This window comes from Osmerus mordax, chromosome 16 (genome assembly GCF_038355195.1).
Source record: "Osmerus mordax isolate fOsmMor3 chromosome 16, fOsmMor3.pri, whole genome shotgun sequence".
NCBI lineage: Eukaryota > Metazoa > Chordata > Actinopteri > Osmeriformes > Osmeridae > Osmerus > Osmerus mordax.
Window position 1 is genome coordinate 12,887,478 of NC_090065.1, and position 19,382 is coordinate 12,906,859.

The 19,382-nt window shown below is 41.0% G+C and overlaps 4 protein-coding genes across 5 annotated transcripts; 2 read left to right on the plus strand and 2 right to left on the minus strand.

Moving 5' to 3' along the window:
• Window positions 1–274: 274 nt before the first annotated feature.
• dipk1aa (divergent protein kinase domain 1Aa) lies at window positions 275–6,142 on the minus strand. Its single transcript, XM_067252764.1, has 5 exons — window positions 5,757–6,142; window positions 2,751–2,885; window positions 2,199–2,306; window positions 1,918–2,094; window positions 275–1,796 (listed from the first exon to the last, which is right to left on the minus strand). The coding sequence occupies exons 1-5, from the start codon at window positions 5,808–5,810 to the stop codon at window positions 984–986; spliced, it is 1,287 nt and encodes a 428-aa protein (XP_067108865.1). The 5' UTR covers window positions 5,811–6,142; the 3' UTR covers window positions 275–983.
• A 678-nt stretch (window positions 6,143–6,820) lies between these two features.
• LOC136959239 (CCN family member 1-like) lies at window positions 6,821–8,794 on the minus strand. Its single transcript, XM_067253512.1, has 5 exons — window positions 8,753–8,794; window positions 8,387–8,600; window positions 7,703–8,047; window positions 7,304–7,506; window positions 6,821–7,123 (listed from the first exon to the last, which is right to left on the minus strand). Exons 1-5 carry the CDS (start codon window positions 8,792–8,794, stop codon window positions 6,821–6,823), a joined length of 1,107 nt encoding a protein of 368 aa, XP_067109613.1.
• A 2,814-nt stretch (window positions 8,795–11,608) lies between these two features.
• On the plus strand, window positions 11,609–13,712 carry bcl10 (BCL10 immune signaling adaptor). The gene is made up of 3 exons (XM_067253544.1): window positions 11,609–11,866; window positions 12,243–12,531; window positions 12,632–13,712. Exons 1-3 carry the CDS (start codon window positions 11,816–11,818, stop codon window positions 13,063–13,065), a joined length of 774 nt encoding a protein of 257 aa, XP_067109645.1. The 5' UTR covers window positions 11,609–11,815; the 3' UTR covers window positions 13,066–13,712.
• A 10-nt stretch (window positions 13,713–13,722) lies between these two features.
• mcoln3a (mucolipin TRP cation channel 3a) lies at window positions 13,723–19,070 on the plus strand. 2 transcript variants are annotated; one of them, XM_067253543.1, is made up of 13 exons: window positions 13,723–13,920; window positions 14,650–14,892; window positions 15,146–15,313; window positions 15,607–15,760; window positions 16,161–16,227; window positions 16,307–16,403; window positions 16,565–16,664; window positions 16,956–17,068; window positions 17,230–17,379; window positions 17,468–17,569; window positions 17,782–17,904; window positions 18,028–18,234; window positions 18,327–19,070. In XM_067253543.1, exons 1-13 carry the CDS (start codon window positions 13,855–13,857, stop codon window positions 18,447–18,449), a joined length of 1,713 nt encoding a protein of 570 aa, XP_067109644.1. In that variant the 5' UTR covers window positions 13,723–13,854; the 3' UTR covers window positions 18,450–19,070. The 2 variants fall into 2 exon arrangements, with proteins under 2 accessions (XP_067109644.1, XP_067109643.1); XM_067253542.1 differs by having other exon boundaries at window positions 18,324–19,067.
• Window positions 19,071–19,382: the final 312 nt, after the last annotated feature.

The window sequence follows — 19,382 nt, forward strand, 5'->3', positions numbered from 1 at the left end:
CAGCTTTATTAGTCAGCTGAGTGAAGCGAGAGTAACAAAAGACAAGAAATAGGTCTCATAATGAACATAAAACATCTATTGCAAAGTTTCTTGAGGCCTCAAGGTCAGAGGGGCCATTTTGATAGTGAAAACTAAAAATGGTAAACAATATATATTAACATGTAAGACCTGAACTATTAGGATAAACGCATGCCAATAGTAAAACTATATAGACTAAAAAAAGTTTGTCAATATCAAAGGTTCACAGAACAGGCAAGCTCTGAGTGATCACTGGTGAGTGGTAGGTGTTTTTATTGTGCAAATCATGCTGGTTCAAACTTCAAGGTAAACAATGTATCAAGATTGCAATTCAAGCCTCAACAGCAGCCTTTACATTCAGTTCCTTCAGAATTCACACTTCATACTCAGGATGTAGCGCTCGAAAGGACGTAACGGTAAAGATGTCAAATAAAAACGGCAAGCAGTACCTTCAAAAGTGATAAACATTAATACAAAAGTTTCTATAAGGTCTACATTTCAGCATGATCTCTTATGGCACCATTCAGTATGAGTTTAATGCTACGAAGTATCAGTGGAAAATTACAAATGTCCCTTGTGGAAAATGTGCATGGGAACCAAATGAACTCTTTTTTTTTATGCAGCACAGTGTGTTACTAAGTGAAAAGGACAATGTCCAGCGGTAAAAAAAAAACTTAATACTGAGATCAGATTACGTGAAGTCATGTAATGTGCAATTAAGATGTTTATATACGACTACACAGGATTGAGGAGTCAATCCAATGCGTGAAATATATATCTTTCTTCCAGCATCCTGAAAATGAATCGCATAACAATATATTACATTTTCTTGTAAAACTAAGGAAAAAATAACACGATGCTTCTATGAAAAATCCCATAGTGGTTAGTTTATATGAATCACTTTGTCAAAGTGAGGTTAGTGTCTACTCTTTCCTATGCCACAGTGTCAGTCCCAGCTCTCACCATCATGAGTCCTTGGTGTGAGAGATCTGTTTCCACAGCAAGGCCTTGAGGTTGTTCAGTATGAGCGAGTGCTCCATGTTCATCTGGCTGGCTGAGCCTTGGAGCGCCATGCAGACGTCCAGCTGCCTCTCCAGCTCCTCCCTCAGGTCGGAGGGCGCCCCCCGCAGGAGGTAGTCCGTCAGAGCCCTGCACGCCTTGGCCAGGTTGGGCTGCAGGGGCTCCTCCCTGCAGCGCCGCTCCGCCATGTCACACGACGACCGGCAGTCCGCCCCCAACAGGCAGTCGGAGTCCGCCTCGCAGCGCAGGGCTCGCATCGACCTTCTGAACACGTCCTCGGGCACGACGGCCCTCGGGTCAGTCAGGCGGAGTTCGTAGTGGTCGGTGTAGCCGAAGTGGGCGGCGCTGAGGTCGCACATGAGGAAGCTGCCGTAGGTCCCATGGAAGACGTCCTCCACCAGCTCCAGCAGGCCCATGGAGATCTTGGCCTTGCGGGGCCAGGAGGGCGTGCCCCACTGGTCCATGCTGCGGCGGGCCCCGGCCGGCACCCAGGCCTCCAGGGGCCAGGGCAGGGCCAGGCCGTACAGGGGGCCGTAGGGGACCCTCTCGGTCATGTACAGGTCCCCGCAGAAGCCCAGCAGCCGCGGGGTGTGGCCTCGCTCCTGCAGCAGCAGGCCCAGCAGCACCTCGTCCATCTGGAGGAGAGCCCACGCCGAGCGAGCCTCCGGCAGAGACACGCGGCCGTCCTTGTTGCCGTCAGCCACCAACAGGATGTGGCTCACCAGACTGGCCAGGTTGGCCTGTTCACCCAGTTTGGACTGCAGGTGCAAGGAGTAAAGGAAGAGGCTAGTAGGGAAAGATGCTAAAGATGCTAGTATATGAATGATTTGAACCAGAGGTGTAAAGTGACATGCGTTGGGTTATAAAGCGCTGCCGTACCTTTAGGTGGTTGAAGACCATTTCGCGGAACTTCTCCACAGATGTGCCTCGAGTGGGCGTGTCAAAGACCGGCGCCTCCCTCCTGGGCTCCAGCTCCTCCCCTAGCTCGTAGGGCACCACCTCCCCCAGCTGGCAGCGAATCACCCCGTCCAGCTCCCCCCAGCCCCCTGTGTACACCTGCCCACCGGCAGAGAGCACAAACGCCTCATAAACATACCTAGTGAGATGACATTGAGGCGTTGAGGGCCTCTTCTCTGAGGCAGGGCGGCGTGGTGTGTTACCTGGTTGTTGGGTGTGGTGGAGAGACACCTGCCCAGGTACAGGGTGTCTTTGTCACACAGACTGCTGCAGGCCGAGCCATCGATGATCCCCTTCTTGTATTTGTCACACTGAGTGAAAGGTACAGGTGCATTAGTGGAGGCCTCTCTCCCTACTGTGTAGTGTGGTTTTCTTCCACATAACACATATCTATATGAAAGACAATTGCTGGGCCGAATCTTGCACGTGACATAATATGGACAGCAGGTGGCAACGCTGAGTCCTAACTGGTTGCCACAGCAGGTCAAACTGCATGTCTTCAATCTCCCCTAGTGAGTATGCTAATGTCTACTGTCTTTGACAAGTATTACAGTTGAGTATGCTTGCAAACATATAACTTAAATAAATGTCTGGGTTTGGCTCCCTCGCTCTATTTTCACATTCTAGACTAATCGAATCACATGTGTTGAGAGCAACAAGAATGCATCCATTATAGGAACCATTCTTGAACTTCTGCCTCTAGTGAGCAATGACAAAGGAGGTTCTCCTGGAGACAAAGACACATGCATACTCACAATAGCATTCTTGCACTCATGTCCTCTACACAGCTCTTTATATGTGGAGTATTGCACATAAATCACCCAGCTCCCCACGAACACCGTCAGCCAGGTGAGGAACAGGTACTTCACTCTCACAAAGGAGATGCGAGCCTGCAAGGGTCAAACAGAGCAAAGCGTTTTTCAGTCAAACAGTCCGGCTCTTGCTCATCCCTTTAAATGAACACATTTCTCATGAGTCTCAGCTGTCTACTGAAGGTATTTCTCTGTAATTAATGGACCTCGAACAGGACACTGTATTTGACATCACTGCACAAACATCCCAAACCCTGTTGTCAGGGTGACCAGGTCAATCACTGTTGTAATAATGATCCCTTCCGAATACACCCTTCTCCATGTGACCCATCTGACAGCAGCTTAGCTCCCTACCACCATGACTGAGTGATAAGGTATTGATAATTCCCTCAAGTTTTCAATAGCCTTTTGAGCCATAAAACAGTGTTAAGGCAACATGTCAGGTAATGCAATTGAAAACTGGGAGCCATGCTTGAAATCAATTACATTTCAACCCATGCCTCTTCTTTAAGACTACCGAGAATGTTAGTTAGTTAGTTCTGAGAACGAGGTCTCACATGACGACAGCAGACTGCATGGCGACCTTGTGGGTCTGAACTCTAACCTACTCATGAAGGCAAAGCACAGGCACAAAATTGATACTTCTGACTATGTGGCTTCAAAAGGTCTTCGCAACGTCTAATCTAGACATCAGATCTAGGTTATGATTTAAATCTGTTGTTGTGGTGTGAAGAGTACAATCCTTGTGGTATAAGTTCATCGACAAGTCTCAACCCAGCCTAGCATTTTTCATGTACTGTGAGGGATCAGAGTAGATAGATATCTACCCTCGCTAGCTGAAGGTGTTACAGTGTTAGTTATGTCCCCTAGCGAGTATGCTAATTGCATACTGTAAATAGAAACATAGCTGCTACAACTGTTTGTGTGAGAGAGTACTTTGTGTTTGAATCGTGGTGTTAGTCTTGTCAGCAAGTTTGACACTGGTACAAGTGACTGCACAATATTTCTATTGCAGTCCTACTGTTTAATGGGACAGTGTAATATTGACTCATGTCTGCTCTATTTGTATGGAAGTTGTGTCATGCTACTAAAACAAATTGGCTTCCTTGGCTATCTGATGTAGGCCCTACAGTAAGTTTATAGGTCAACATCATCTAGCCTTTACTGCTGACAGGCAGTTATATGTATTGAGGTCTTCAGAGAAGAGTTCAGAGTTTCATCAGATACTGCAACTTAATTAGAAACATATTTGCCTTCTACTCTCTCTATACATATCTTACCATCTGCTAGACACACACACACACACACCTCACCTACTTTTAATTAATAAACCTCAATGTGCAACAGAGTAGGCAGCTCATAGTTTTAGTTTCAGCATGTGATTTTAGGGGCCAGATAAGGTGTTGCCACGTGAGAAGAGGAATGAAGCATTTTTACAACTCGACAGCTTTCTGCTGGAACACACACACACACACATATCTCACCTACTCTGTACTGAAATATGAATGTGATATAAGCCCAGCCTTGTCTTCCCCCCCCCAACATAACTGGACTCCAGAAAGCAACTCAGTGGGTTTACTTGAGGAAATGGGGGAGTTAGGAAGTCAAACAAAGTGTTGGAAAACCTTTGATGTTTCTCAGCAGTCAGGTCAGGAAAATCTAGGGGACTCTGACACGATCACCTTACAAGCCAAAACCTTCTCCGCACAAATCAAAAATAACTAGGTTGGTGTTATGAATGCCAGACATAACATGCCAGACATGTTGTGTGAAATACCTCAACATAATAGCAACATTGTTGCAATTACTCTACCACAAAGTGAACAGGTAGGCCTATGTTTCATACTTGAAGGTAACAGATCGTCAAATGTCAAACACACTCTCTAAATATGTGTAACTTTTAATTAATAAACCTCAATGTGCAACAGAGTAGGCAGCTCATAGTTTTAGTTTCAGCATGTGATTTTAGGGGCCAGATAAGGTGTTGCCACGTGAGAAGAGGAATGAAGCATTTTTACAACTCAACAGCTTTCTGCTGGAACACTAAAAATACATTCTTATTTTTTCAGCCATTTCGTGTGTCTGGTGTGACATCACTTCAATTCAGGCTGTTAGAATTCATGACAGCCCTCTAAATTAGGCTACCTCAGAGACTGCTGACCATCCTTGATTCTTCTCCATGTTTCTCTCAATAAGCTTTCAAAAATCAGACATGTAGGACATTAGCCTATGTATAAAATTATCCTATTTCCCTTTTATCATACATCTGCTGCAGAACACTTTAGAGGTACACTGACAAAAGTAGGCCAGACAGTTGGAGGGCAAAGTAGCCTACAGTCCTGCAGAGATGGATGAGGACTGATGAAACAGTAGCCAACTGTAGTAAACACTGTCAATACACATTTGAACTCAAATATCTCACAGTAGTCTTGCAGGAATCCCAAAGCGGACTAGACTGTTGTCAGCCTGACCCACACTAGTAGGCTATATTCTCAAATCCGCACGTTTCTGATCACTGAATGAATCCAGTTTAACCCATTTTTCATACCCACTCAGTTTAAACTTAAAAGGGGGCGCAGTAGGCAATAACCCGGGTCCTTTTCAACCCATATGATTAACTAGTCTTTGCAAGAAAATACGAACAAAAACATTTAACACGTTATAGGCTAGGCTAGTCGTATTTTGACAGGCACAGCTGTGGGTGGAATAATACAGGATCTCGATTCACTACCGGACTAACCGCGCATCAACAACGCAGACTTGTCTACCGACCGAATAGTCTAATTATTCTCCAATTGCTGACACTGCTGTCAGTGGTTGCACGATGAGAGTACTGTAGTCCGACTTGGAGCCCCATTCTAAACTGCAGACTGTTCTTTATTTATCTCTAGCTGAAGCACATGAAGCACATGTAAAATGCGTCAAATCTATACAAATCCTTTATATTACCTGTAAATAGAAGGACTTCTTCATCCAGGCCCGTGAAAACAGAACCCTCGCCATTACAAAAATAGATCATTTCAATACGTTGACCAGCAAAATCTTCCAAAAGAGGCTACATGGAAGTGCCAACCGTGCTTTACGTTCACTCGTTGGTTAAAAAACATTCGTATTCTATATTTCCTAACGTGATGTTTCCCATAATCCAGGCGTCATGTTTCTACGATGATCCTCTCTGAGCTGCACACTATTCTGTCAGCTATACTTCGTTTACTGGTAGGCTACTGACTGCTGCAACTGCTGGCCACCATAGACTTTATGCTGGTCTCTAGCGTAAACTCTCGAAAGAAATGGCATCGACTCGACAGTAAAAAATATGCCTATTTACTTATCAGCTATCAAGTGAAATAGGGTATGTAGACAAAATAATTATCATAATATATCAACGTAAACAGCCATCAAGTACATTTGTCATGTTGAGTCTGTGGTCAAGAAAACAGGGTCGTATGACCCCGACTAGTGGGCAAACTGGGCAGTCACGTAGGCCGGATAAAGATTTTTTTTGCTGGATATTAAATAAACTCTTGGTGCAGTAGACAATCTCATCGTAATTCACAATTTAATCCAACTATTTACAGAAGTATTTTACAAAAAGCGTAATTTTCCAGTATGACATAAAATATCCAATATACAACAACTCAGTAACACCAACATTATAAAAAATATTAGTAGATCTATAATATCTGAATTTATAGCTGCCATAAAGGAAAGTTAGTTAACAATGTTTCCTTTATGTATTTTTAAATATACACTTTTATTACATAAAATCAGGAACCTTGCATTAAAAAATTTGGGAATAACTTGGCATGTATGGTCTTTTAATATTACATAACAGAATGCTTCATAACGAAGCAACTAATTAAGCTCCAATTCTATGAAGCAATGTCTTTAGGGATGAAGCACAGAAACTATCATCTCTAATATCTCCACCATTAGTGCACATAAAATCCTTGATTTCGATTACACACACACACACAACCATACACCCTTACACACTTCTCTACCTTATGCCATTAATCAAGGAGCTTGTGGACACCATTAAAAAACCTGAAGACAACGGATGGTTCTGTGCTGCTGTGGGAGCAGCTGATGTCACACTTGCAAGACTGGATTATCATGACGTTCTTGCTGAAGGTCTGTCCATCGTCACAGCTGAAGCGGATTGGCACCGTCTGGGTCTTCTTGGGTCTGCAGCAGTGACCATCCAGACAAGACCCACAGTACCTGGGACGGAACATCTTCAAGCTGCGGCAGCCTGCGTAGGTGAACTTTACAGGCAGGCTAGCCTTTTCCATGGCGCTACACTTCTTACCGCGCTGTTGATTTGGGAAGAACAAGAATAATATTATTAAACATTGTCAGGAAAAGGCAGTATGGATGGAAAATGATATGAATTGTGGTACACATGATAGTTTCAATTTATGTATGTAATGTAAGAAGAAATGGATAGTCAAATCTGATTATTTTGTAATTTCTTTCTGTGGTACACAGCCTACCTTCAAGCTTGAGGCTGTAGGCTGAAAGCATGGGTGGACTTCACAGAGACGAGTCTCTTTTAACAGCTTGCACTGATTATTATTGTTGGTGAGTCTGAAGGATACCCCAGGGCCACAGGACTTGGAGCAAGGGGACCAAGCAGTGGTTTGTGGCACACATTTCCTCCTTGATGACAGGCGACTCTTTGGCTGACTCTTAAAAACTAGGAGAAGGAGGGATTTGGTGGCAAGATGACACATCAATATTGATTTGGTATTACAAAAACTTTGGCAAAAAGATTATGTTGAATACTTGACTATCCGTTGACAGTCTGAACACTATGCTCTAGCAATTAGTGTGGCTTTACATCATAACACTGAATATCTGTTGCATTTGTTTGGACTGAAGGAGCCACTTACCAGGCAATGACTTGAGTACACCTCCTCTGACTCCAGACACCAATTCATTCCTAATGGTGAGGTCATCTTCAGAATGTTCATGTACCATTTTTAGCTTCTTGATCACAGATCCTGCTGCTTTGCTTTCCTCAGGGCAGACCAGCTTCTGACAGCAGTGACCAGCCACCTTCACCAGCCTAGGTTTGCTACAGCCCAGTTTGGGCAAGGCTAGCTCCAGAGGGCAAAGGGAACTGCACCCCACGGCACCATCTATACATGTACACTGGTGCTTGCAGTTTGGACGGAAAATCTCCCCATTCTGGTAGATTTTATTGTCATACTCACAGGGCCTTCCCGTTGATTTTGCTTTTGGAAAGAAAAGAAAATAAGCATGTGTGTTCAGTGTAGAATTAATGTTGGGCAGACCACAAACCTGTATTAACAAACAAATGCCTGACTGCCATGCCCAAAAGTATCACCCTAAAATCATCCCTGAATAAAATCAAATACAATGCTTAATCATAAACATCAGGGCAGTTAATAGTGTAGTTAGATTACAGCTAAATTAATAAACGATTCGGACGTTTGAAAACAGTTAAAACCCACCTTTTCATTAATAGATAGCAACTTGTACACCCTAAACCTAGATATTTTTAAACCTAGGAATTTTGCAATACATCCTATACAATTAATACAGTGTCACACCTCGACATATGCCTTTAACTGCGCCCCGACCAGAACCGAAGTTGCACTCCAGTCCCTTGGTATGGTCGCATGCTGCCGCATGGCTACAGTCTTCATTGAGCTGGCGCGCGCAAACTTTGCAGCAGCCACAATCGTCTCGCACAACGCTGACACCGAGAGCACACCTGGGGGAACCACGGAGACATGAACACCGAGCAGGGCAGGAGGACGAAACCTAAAATAAGAAAAAATATCCGACTGATTATTTTGAACGGTTAATGGACTCCAGACATTGGTCTTCAGACATTCATTAATATAAAAAGGACAGTCAGCAAAAAGTCACACAAAAAAACATCGCACCATAAGAGAACTAGCAAAATATCTCACCAAATTTAAACTCGCGCAGAAAGTTAGAAACAAGACCAACATTCTTACGTAGATGCTGCTTTAAAGTAAACCTTATCTGACGCGAACGTACTTTCTGGTAAACTAAAAGATCTTGTCTTTTATTAGCTCGAGTACTATACTAGGGTGTCCCCCTCTCCTGTTTTATAGCCTTGCCAAAACTGACAGAGAACTGACGTGTGTCTACAGCTGACTGTTTCAAACTATGCCAGGAATGTAATTGCAGTCATTCAAAATAAAAAAAATACATTTAGTATCCACCCTGTAGCCTAGTGCAGTGAGCAAAAGTATTATGTTAACTCTTGGCCATTTTACTAGGCGCATCTTTATGCGCCTAGTTCTGTTATTATGGATGTTGCGTTAACCTCATGCAACCCTTGAATGAATCAGGGCTCCTCTTTGGCTACCCCAGTCAAAAAACTAGAATTGCCACTGCACGTTGTGTGACGGCCAAAAAGAATGTATGGCCAAGACGAGAATCTAAAACCATTAGAACACTGGTATTATGTAAATATTAAAACAAAAGATGAACATTTCAATAGCAGCTTGCTATGGCACCAAGTTAGTGTTGCTCATATAGCCTGTGGTAAAAATGTGTATGTGAATCTAAACTAGATTCTATACTATTTGGGTGTTACATATATCAGTGGGTGGATTTTTGTTTAACCAGAATATCTTTAAACAAAATGTAGTTGTGGAATATGAAACTATATGAAACGTTGCCGACCATGGATTTCTTTGTTCAATAAGAAAGAGAAAATCTGGATTAGGGAAAGAAACAAAGAGATAATTTAATGTTTTCTAAAGGCCTGAAATAATATTATATTTAAGAACTATGTGGTTGTTTTATGGAGAGACCACATAAAAGTACTGTTTTACTAACATGAAAGAAGAGAATGTATTGCCCAAAAGGATTTCCACCCATTTACGGTTTCCTTTGATTTAGGATGAGTTGCATGAATAGGTAAGTTTGTTTTGGTTGACATTACTTTTGTCTCTGGTTTAACATGGGCCCCAAGAGTCATGCCAGCACAGACAGCTGAATAGCAGACTTAATATGCTCTATTTGTTACTTATAATCCTCTATACCTGGAAATCGCTGACTTTTTGTGGTTTGGAGTGAAGCGTTTTCCCTTAAAGATGCACTAGAGAAGAATTTGCAGAACCATGTTAGGTAATGGAAACAGTGAAGGCAACAGGTGGCTGGATTGGCAAAGTCTAGGGGATGGTATAAGCCCACCACTTCCATACACAAAGGAACATTTGTTTTTATTACATCCTAATGACATGACCCTAGGTTTTACATCACTAACATAACCCGGCCAACTTCAAAGATAACATATTGCAATGTTGAGTACTTTCAATTACTCACTAATCAGTGCGTATAATTCTTTTGTGTGACATTCCCAACTGGTCAAGAACTTCAGTTTGACATGTCTCTGGTTTAACAGATCAAAATGACTAAGCCAAACACAGTCAAACATAATCTCTGCCAGATTGTCATTTCGTATGATCCCAGTTAGAAATATTGCTGCACCCTCATCAAAAGTATTTGGCAAGACTAAGGGGATTCCCTGCTCTCATGTTGCTGCGGCACCCATTCCACATTGTTTGGTCAATCTAGTGTTTAATGGGGGGATTCAAAAAGGTTGTTATGTAACGTGTCATTACCCAGGGTTTCATCCTGGTATTATATTCAATTACAGAGGCTGGGAAACAGAGAGAGCAGCTCATATCTTGACACCTGATACCATGACAATCACCCCGGGAGTGGAAATTGTCAATGACTACCTGTAATACCGTGATTAAAGACAATTGAAAATCAAGAAGGCTTTTTTTTACTGTTCTCTGGAATGTCTCATTCAGTTCACCTTGTATGTATTTTTTTTAATCAATACTCTATTGCTTGTGTGTTCAAACAGCAGTGTGCATTCAATTGATACTCATAGCATCCTTGTTACCAGAGGCGTTGTTAGACATAAAACTCTAGGCCTACTGGGTCACAGGCCCCTATTCATATCCTTTTTTTTTCCAAGCTTGCTGCGCACAATGAACTATAGCCTATAGAAACTCCCCTTGCTTAACCCACTATACAACAGTTCAGGGACGCAAGTACTTCGGCAGGGGCATCAATATTTAATGCAAGAGTGCAAATTCATTTGAGCGCAAATAGGGCCTAGAGTTGTTTTAAGCTTCGTGTAATATAGTTTTTATGTTTTACTCAAAATATGATGATCGGTAGGCCTATCATTTAGAAACTTTCTTTAGTTTTGTAATGTTTTCTTAGCCTTTCTCAATTCTGACTTGTGTGCAACACCTGGACTTCAGTGTGACTGCTGCAGTGGCTATTTGGCAAGCTCAGAAGAGCGCGCTGACATGGAATTCTGCAGGCATCGGTTTGTGTTTTCGGTTAAACTGCTTTGATTTTTCAAGCGTTGATTGGGATACTCTGTTAATTTTTTCCGGGATTATCAATCTAAATGAATGCACTTACGAATAAATTACATTTTTATAACTCAAACTTTTGATTTTACTGGGGCACAACAGATTTATACTGGGGCACGTGCCCCAGTAAAATGGTCTAACAACGCCCCCTGCTTGTTACATTGTCAATAAACTTTAAACTAAAATGTTTAGGTGCATGATTCTATTGCACTAAAAACAACATAGTTTGAAAATTTGCAATAGTGTGAAAAAACTACATTTATTGTCAACTTTGGAAAGCTTGCTGCAATGACTTGTGAATGTTGGGAATGAATCATGAACTGAAACGTGTCATAGTTTGCAGACTTACGTAAACTCTTTGTGGAATCAGGAAGTCCACGGTTCCGTATTTGAACAAAACCAGAGCCTGTTTAACTAAAGACAAAACGTTGATATTGGCGTATCCGCATTTTAACAAGTACATCTGAAAGAGACGAAACTGATTAGACATCTTTAGTTTGGAGAGTGTACTGTTTGTGTAAAAAAAATAGTTTGATGATATATTGAGAGTGCGGTACATGCTCGGAAAACGAATCTGATACGTAAGTAGGTAGAGTAGATATGGATACTCCTCCCCTGACAGAGGATGAAATGTCCGAAATTAAAAAGGAAGTAAGTAATTAAATGAATGCCAACTGTTGTCAACGTATACATGTTACATGGGGTTATTGTGATAGAATATTTGTTTTTTAAATTGAGAAGTGAAAGTAGCTCACCACACCCTTTACCAATACGCTAACGTTATCCTGTAAATACATTAGTTTCCTTTGCTTTAGTGTTTTTTCGTTGGATGAAGTGGCCTACATTTCTTTCTCATTGTCAGTTTCAATGGTTCATAGCTAATAACAGGCACAAAATAATGATGTATAAATCTTGTAACCAACAAGCTACATTCCCAGAAAGCTACACTCTTACAACAGAAGTCCTTTTCAGATATAAGTTGACATACAGCAAAATGTTTAACACCCAACACAAACTCCTCTTCCAGGTGCTGATCAGGCTGCGGCCCTACCTCTGCGACAAGATCATTGCTGATCGCCACTTTGACTACCTACGCGCCCGCAGGATCCTGACACGGGATGATACAGAAGAGATCTACTGTCGGAGCACGCAGAGAAAGAAGACGGGTATGCTGTTGGACTTCCTGGCTGAGAACCCCCGGGGCTTGGACACCCTCATTGAGTCCATCCAACTCTGTCGCTCCCTCAACCACATCATCACCAAGATTACTGATGAGGTGCAGAAAGTGAAGAATGAGAGGATAGAAGCTCTGAGAGGTACTACTTGTTTGGCATGGACATTTTTTTATGACTTGCAAAATATTGGATGAAACCCTGACTATAAACGTAATAATAATTTCCAACGCCTGTCTTTCAGCGTCTGCCTCCAGTTCCTCATCTGGTTACCTTCCAATGAAAGGGGTGTCCAATGACCTCTCCAGGACATTGTCATATGAATCAAACCTGCCATCGACTATGCTATTCCACCCCGAAGGTGAAGGGAGCGCCTCCACATCAGATGCTACAGGATCCCTCAAGCTGCCCTCTGCATCAAGTCGAGCGGACTCTTCATCCATGGGAGGGGGCAGCGTGACAGTGTCCTCATCTACGGCCTCGTCCAGCCTACCCAGACCTGGAGACCCAGGGGCTCCCCCCCTGCCAGAGGAGCTGTTGGCTGAGCCCTCTGCTAGCATGGATGCTGGGGCACAGAGCACAAGCAGTGCAGGAGATGCCAACTTCCAGCCCTTGCGCTCACGCTCCCTCACTCCACACAGGGACATCTCTCCATACCAATCATATAATTCGCAGTGAGGCTCCACAATTTCTCTCGATCTCTCTCTTTCACACACACACACAAACACACACACACACACACACACACACATGTGTAACAGTTTGTTTGCCTAAAATTTGCGTGGGGGATACAATGGGTCATTACACAGCATAGTTTTATGTATGTACCACACACCTCCGCTACTCATTAAAAGTCAGATTTGTATACATTACTGAACAGAAAGACTGATTGTCACACTCATTCTTAGTTGTTGCGCCACTGTTTTTAAAAAGAAGAATGTGTGACTGGTTTACTGGCATTAAACATGCAACATCATGGCAGCTACTGTACGGTGTAGAAAATGGTGCAGAGAGATATGTGTGTATATATATGTATAACTACATATCGAACAACATTAAGAACTACAGTAACAATCCCCAAATGGTGGCAATCTGAACCTCCTAGTGTTTACAGATTTGTTTTCTTACTATTGGTTGTGGGAATAGTTGTCAATAAGATCTTAGAAATGTGAATAGTGCATGAATATAATGTGGTGCAGTGTCTGTCCTTATATTCATCTTTCATTATCCAGTGTATCTTTGTAACTGTTGTAATTTTTACTTCTAAATTATGGTACATTTTACTGAGATAAAAATAATATAAGAATCCAATATTTTTGTGATTTCATGACCAGTATTTAAAACTAATCACTCAAAACAACAAACATTGGTGCCACTTTGGAATTTTTGTTAAGGAAAAACTGGAAGTACAAGAATGACTGTCAGTGACTGAAGAGCAGTCTGACACTTTTGTGACTGCTCTGCCTGATGTTAACAGACAACAGTGAAAGTCAACGACAATTACACAAGCTGCTGTGTGAGGCTGTCGTGAAGGTAGGTTTACGAGCACCATTTGATGATAATGTTAGTGACACTTGATAATTTACAGGAAATTGGCAGAACTGACTGGCAGAGTATATGATGTTGCATATGTTGAGCTACACTTGGTATATTAATTATTTATTTAAAATAAACTTTCATTTTAATTTCTAAATGGGTGGAAGGCGGTACATAAACATGTATCTGAACAGAAGCAGCATTGTAATCCATATTTTTCAAAGTAGGTTTATGTTAATTTACATGAATGTAGTCCAAAGTATTTTCTGTAGATCTAAGCATCTTGTAAAGTGTTAGTCAATACATGTGGTTTAACCTGTTTGATAAAGATCAGAATGCATTGCATGGTTAGAAGTATTCTACTCATAGCACACATGGAACATGTTTTCACAGAAATTGACTGTATCTAGAAAGCAGCAATGAAAGAATAATTCTTCCAACTTAATTATTTTATACAATACTGTATAACACTGCTGAACACCACACGATCACTGCTCAAATCCAGACATCACACTGTCTTTATCCTTGTTGAGTGAATGATAAAACAATGTTACTGACTCATCCACCTCCTGTTTTCTGGTCATCATGGAAATGATGAACATGGTGAAGTTTTCATGATGGGACTGACAAGGGAGCAGGCTAATAAACCATTCCACTATACCTTCCCTTCTCTTTCCTCGTTTTTTGAGGTGACTTATTCTCAGAAATGCTTCTCTTCTTTTGAAGGATTCACAAGTACAGATGGAGGAAGTGGAACCGCTGGTGGCTATAGGGCCAGGGGTACAGTGCCCAGAGGGCCACACTGAATGTAACACTGCTAAGCAGAGTCCCGACTGCCAGGTAATGGAGGATTTCAGGAGGAGGCTAAAGTACTTCTTTATGAACCCGTGTGAGAAATACAGAGCCAGGGGGCGGAAACCATGGAAACTGACGTTACAGATTCTAAAAATTGCAATCATCACAGCACAGGTAGGATATACTGTAAACGGCTTGAATCCTTGCTATTAGTCTGCTGTGATTCAAATCAAACTTTATATCTATCATTGAGGGTTTATGTTGGTTGAGGTGCAGTTCTATGGGCATATGTGAAGCCTGTTGTGACATTCCATTGAAAAAGGGCTATCCAAATAAAATCTGAATTGATTTGATACTGTAAACTGCAAATGATTTATGTCAAGTCAAGCTTCATTCAAATTGACACACATACACTTTTGTTCTACAGTTAGTCTCTTTCGGACTGAGCAATGAGATGATGGTTACCTTCAAGGAGGAAAACCTGAAGGCATTCAAACATTTGTTCCTGAAAGGCTACAAGGACCAAAGATTGGACAAATATTCAGTTTACACAAAAGCAGATGTCTATGACCACATATATCACATCGTTGATAGGGTATAGTATGTCTTGAATATCACTTGAAATTATGTGTTTTAGTGATAAACGTGGTTATCTTGAATAAACTACATGTCTGTAAATGAGTGCAGAGAGAGAAATTAAGTATCCTACCATTAGTGGACAAGTGGAAAGTGTTCAAAAGATTCACCGTAACTCTGTTGCTATAGTAATTATTTTTGTTGATTGTTCAGTACCCTGATGTTTCTTCTTTTTATTAAATGCCGTATTTTTATATAGATTGGATTTGTATTTCATGGAATATATACTTCCTGTCACCTTGTCATTTTTAGTACACACATCTGCAAAACCTGATACCTGGAAGCCAAGCATATGAGAAGAATGATGGGGTGAACACCCCTCTGTCCCTCTGTCAAGACTTCTACAAGAATGGAAGCATTTCCCCAGGCAACGAAACATTCAACCTTGATCCATGTATTGAGACAGGTAATTAGGGTCACTGCATTACAACACAATGCACTGATATCAATTGTCTTGGTGTGGAAAATAGATTATATGCATAGTGTAATCCATTCTAGATGTCTTACTCACCCGAGAAACTTCAGCTGAATGTTTATCCTAAATACACAGATATACTGCTGAGCACCCACACAGCTGGAAGTCTCTAGACTGTTTAATGTTGCGTTGGAGCATGAGTGGTATTCATGGGGAATTTGTTTCATGCTGCTCATGGAAAATAATCACATTGGTGGTTCACTCCAACAGTAAAACAGGAAGTCTGGGTATCTGTTTTTATCCAAACCCAGTAGACCAACCAGCCACAACTACAGAAACCTATGCATTTTGCAATTTCAGAACGACTTGTCTTTTTTTTTTATCTCCACAGAATGTATTACCATTTACCCTATGTGGACATTTCAGAATGACATGAACTTTTCTCTGGATTTTCAAAGGTGATTTGTAGATTCATGACTTCCTCAGCTCTCAAGTCATTCATTGCCTTGTAGAAAGTGAATATTGTCTCTGTCCCAGGTTGGTCTCCATAAAAGTCTACCTCACTCTAAAAGCCATCAACCTACAGACAGTGAGTCACCATGAGCTTCCAGACTGTTACAACTTCAGAATTATGGTGGGTGGCAGGATGCAGAGAAACCCTCCCTGCTATTCAACAAAAGAAAAAAGTCACTTCTCCACATGGTTGATGTATCAAAATCTAGCAAGCCAGTATACCAGAATGTTAAATCATTTTGTTCTGACAATGTTATGGGTCTCTGTTGTATTTCTCTGTAGATAATGTTTGACAACAGCGCACATAGTGGAAAAATAAAGATCCACTTTGAAAATAATGTTGAAATCAATGCATGTAAGAACTGGACTGTTGCCGGCACTTGTAAGTAGCCTTCTATCGTAACAATACTTTTTGTTTTGTAAACATTGCTTTGTCTATAAATGTCCTAAATTATACTAGTCCTGTGGTATTTGGAGAGTTATTCACCCTCCGCTTTCTACATTAATGTGTCCTTGATATACTCCTCAATGCCAGAAGGGGGCACACATCCAGTCACTTCTGACCATAGTTCTCAGTGGAAATCCATAATGATTGTTCACAGTTCTTCTTTTTCAATCAAACTGCTTATATTGGAAATTTGGTGATATGTCTTTTTCTGTTTGATTTGTGTAGCTGGGAAGGACCATCACCATGTCCTGCTTTTGGATACCCTCGTCATTCTGTCCTGCCTCATCTCTCTGCTCTTGTGCACACGCTCAGTGATCAATGGAATTCAACTCCAGTTTGTAAGTCAGGAAGACAGTGTTATCCATTTTATACAGTACGTTCACTGCATAGAGACGGTAAATACATGCACTTCTCAAACAGCATTATATTTATGCCAACGATCAAGTTTTACTGATTACATTTGTAATTATTTGCATCTTTTGCATTTTTTTATTTTCAGGAGTACACACACTTTTTCCAAACATTTTACAGGAAAACCGTGTCTTGGTCAGATCGAATGCAGTTTGTCAATGGCTGGTATATTATGATCATCATCAGTGATACACTATCCATTATTGGCTCTGCCCTCAAGATAGCGATACAGACCAAGGTTAAACTCAAAATTTTGAGTTATACTTTTAGTGTATGGGGTATCACTTATCTCAATAACTAAGTGTTTTATTCATTTTTATTTTCAGGATTTAATCATCTATGATGTTTGCAGTATTGTGCTGGGAATAGCCACAATGCTAACCTGGATTGGAGTAATTCGCTACCTGGGTTTCTACAAGAAATACAATGTTTGGATTTATATGTACCTTATGCAAATTAATATCTGATGGCAAATATATGATTTGAGTGTGTTGTTGATCTGTGCATCAGATTTGAACACTACTTTTGTATACATGGACAGTCAGTAATAGCAAGATAACACACACCTGGTATAAAATGGAATAACACACAGCGTAAAAAAGACAAAAACATTGATGGATAGTTCCTTGTTCCTCTCCAGATCTTAATCCTGACCCTGAGGGCATCTTTCCCAAATGTGATCCGCTTCTCATGCTGTGCTGCCATTATCTACCTGGGCTACTGCTTCTGTGGCTGGATTGTGTTGGGACCTTACCATGAGAAAGTGAGGGGTAGATCAACTTCCTGTGTTCATTATTTGAGTTCATGACATTTCACAATCCATCAAGTGGATTTTTCACAACCATCTCTCTTTCTCTCTCGTTTGCAATGACAAATGTAACCCTAGTTCCGGACCTTTGACAAGGTGATCGAATGCCTGTTTTCTCTTATGAATGGGGATGGCATATACTCCACCTTTGAGATGATGAGGGCAAAGAGCAGTATAGTGTGGCTGTTCAGCAGGCTCTACATCTACACTTTTGTCTCCCTATTCATCTACATGGTGCTTAGTCTGTTCATCGCACTCATCCAAGACACATATGAGACCATCAAGGTTGGTGCTGGTACTTATATTTATCATCAACTATTTTAAAAGCTTCAGTAAACCTTGAAAAGTGTATCCGTTGTTTTCAACATCCCCAGCAGGACAAGAAACCTGAGTCCCAGCTAAACACCTTCATGATAAAGTGCAGAGATCATCCTGATTCTGGGCGATACAAGACTGACATGGAGCCTCCATCCTGCTTCCTCTGCAGCTGTTTGGGATGAATTGTAATGCTCTAATGGATAATGCACTGATGTGCGCATGCATGCTTGTACAACATATTTTATGTATTGCACAAGGTATTTAATCCTATGTCATGGTTTTGATACTAGCCACCAGGTTACTGAACGTCATAGATTTGCTGTGGGAACACAGAAGAGACTAAAAATGATAAAATACATCTGTGTCGTTTTGCTGTACATATTGAATTTATGTAATGTTTTTAGGTGGTGTATCAAATCTTTATTGAAATGGAAATGCATTTTTCAATTGGCAAGTGACAACACAATCCTTAATTCAGTTTGAATTATTTTGAATACAAATTTAAATGAAAGCTCAATAAATTGCCACAGGTTTTTGGACTCTTTATTCAAATAATAATGGATTTTTCTATTGGCAATTCAATGTGCAAAGTAACATCGCAATCCTCAATTTAAATGGCAATTGCCATTTGAATTATTACCCCCAAAAACGGCTATACCAGATAAGATTTTAAGTTTCTATGGAAGGTGAAAAGTGCCTTCTGGACAAGATTTGAGCCTTCTTCTTTGATTTGCATGTCCTGAATGTCCTGAATATCTGGATAAAATGTCAGCCTTCTGGACACTGGCCATTCATTTGATATCATATCTGGACAAAATGAATGAATAAAAATGAATGAATAAAACTCCTACTTGCGACCCCTGACCCCACCCCCACACTTTAATGTTTTGTTGTTACTATTATGATCATGGTGAGTGTGGCTTTATTATTATTACTACAGTTATTAATGCAATTGTTGTGGTGTTAACTTACATGATCTTACATAACCATAACAATGAGTTTTTGTCCCGGCTTCGGCTTCAGATTTAAGATGTCAACAATCTATGCTCACACATTATGTCACTAAACATATTATAGTATTATGACATAAGACAAAATTGTAAAAAATATGCTTT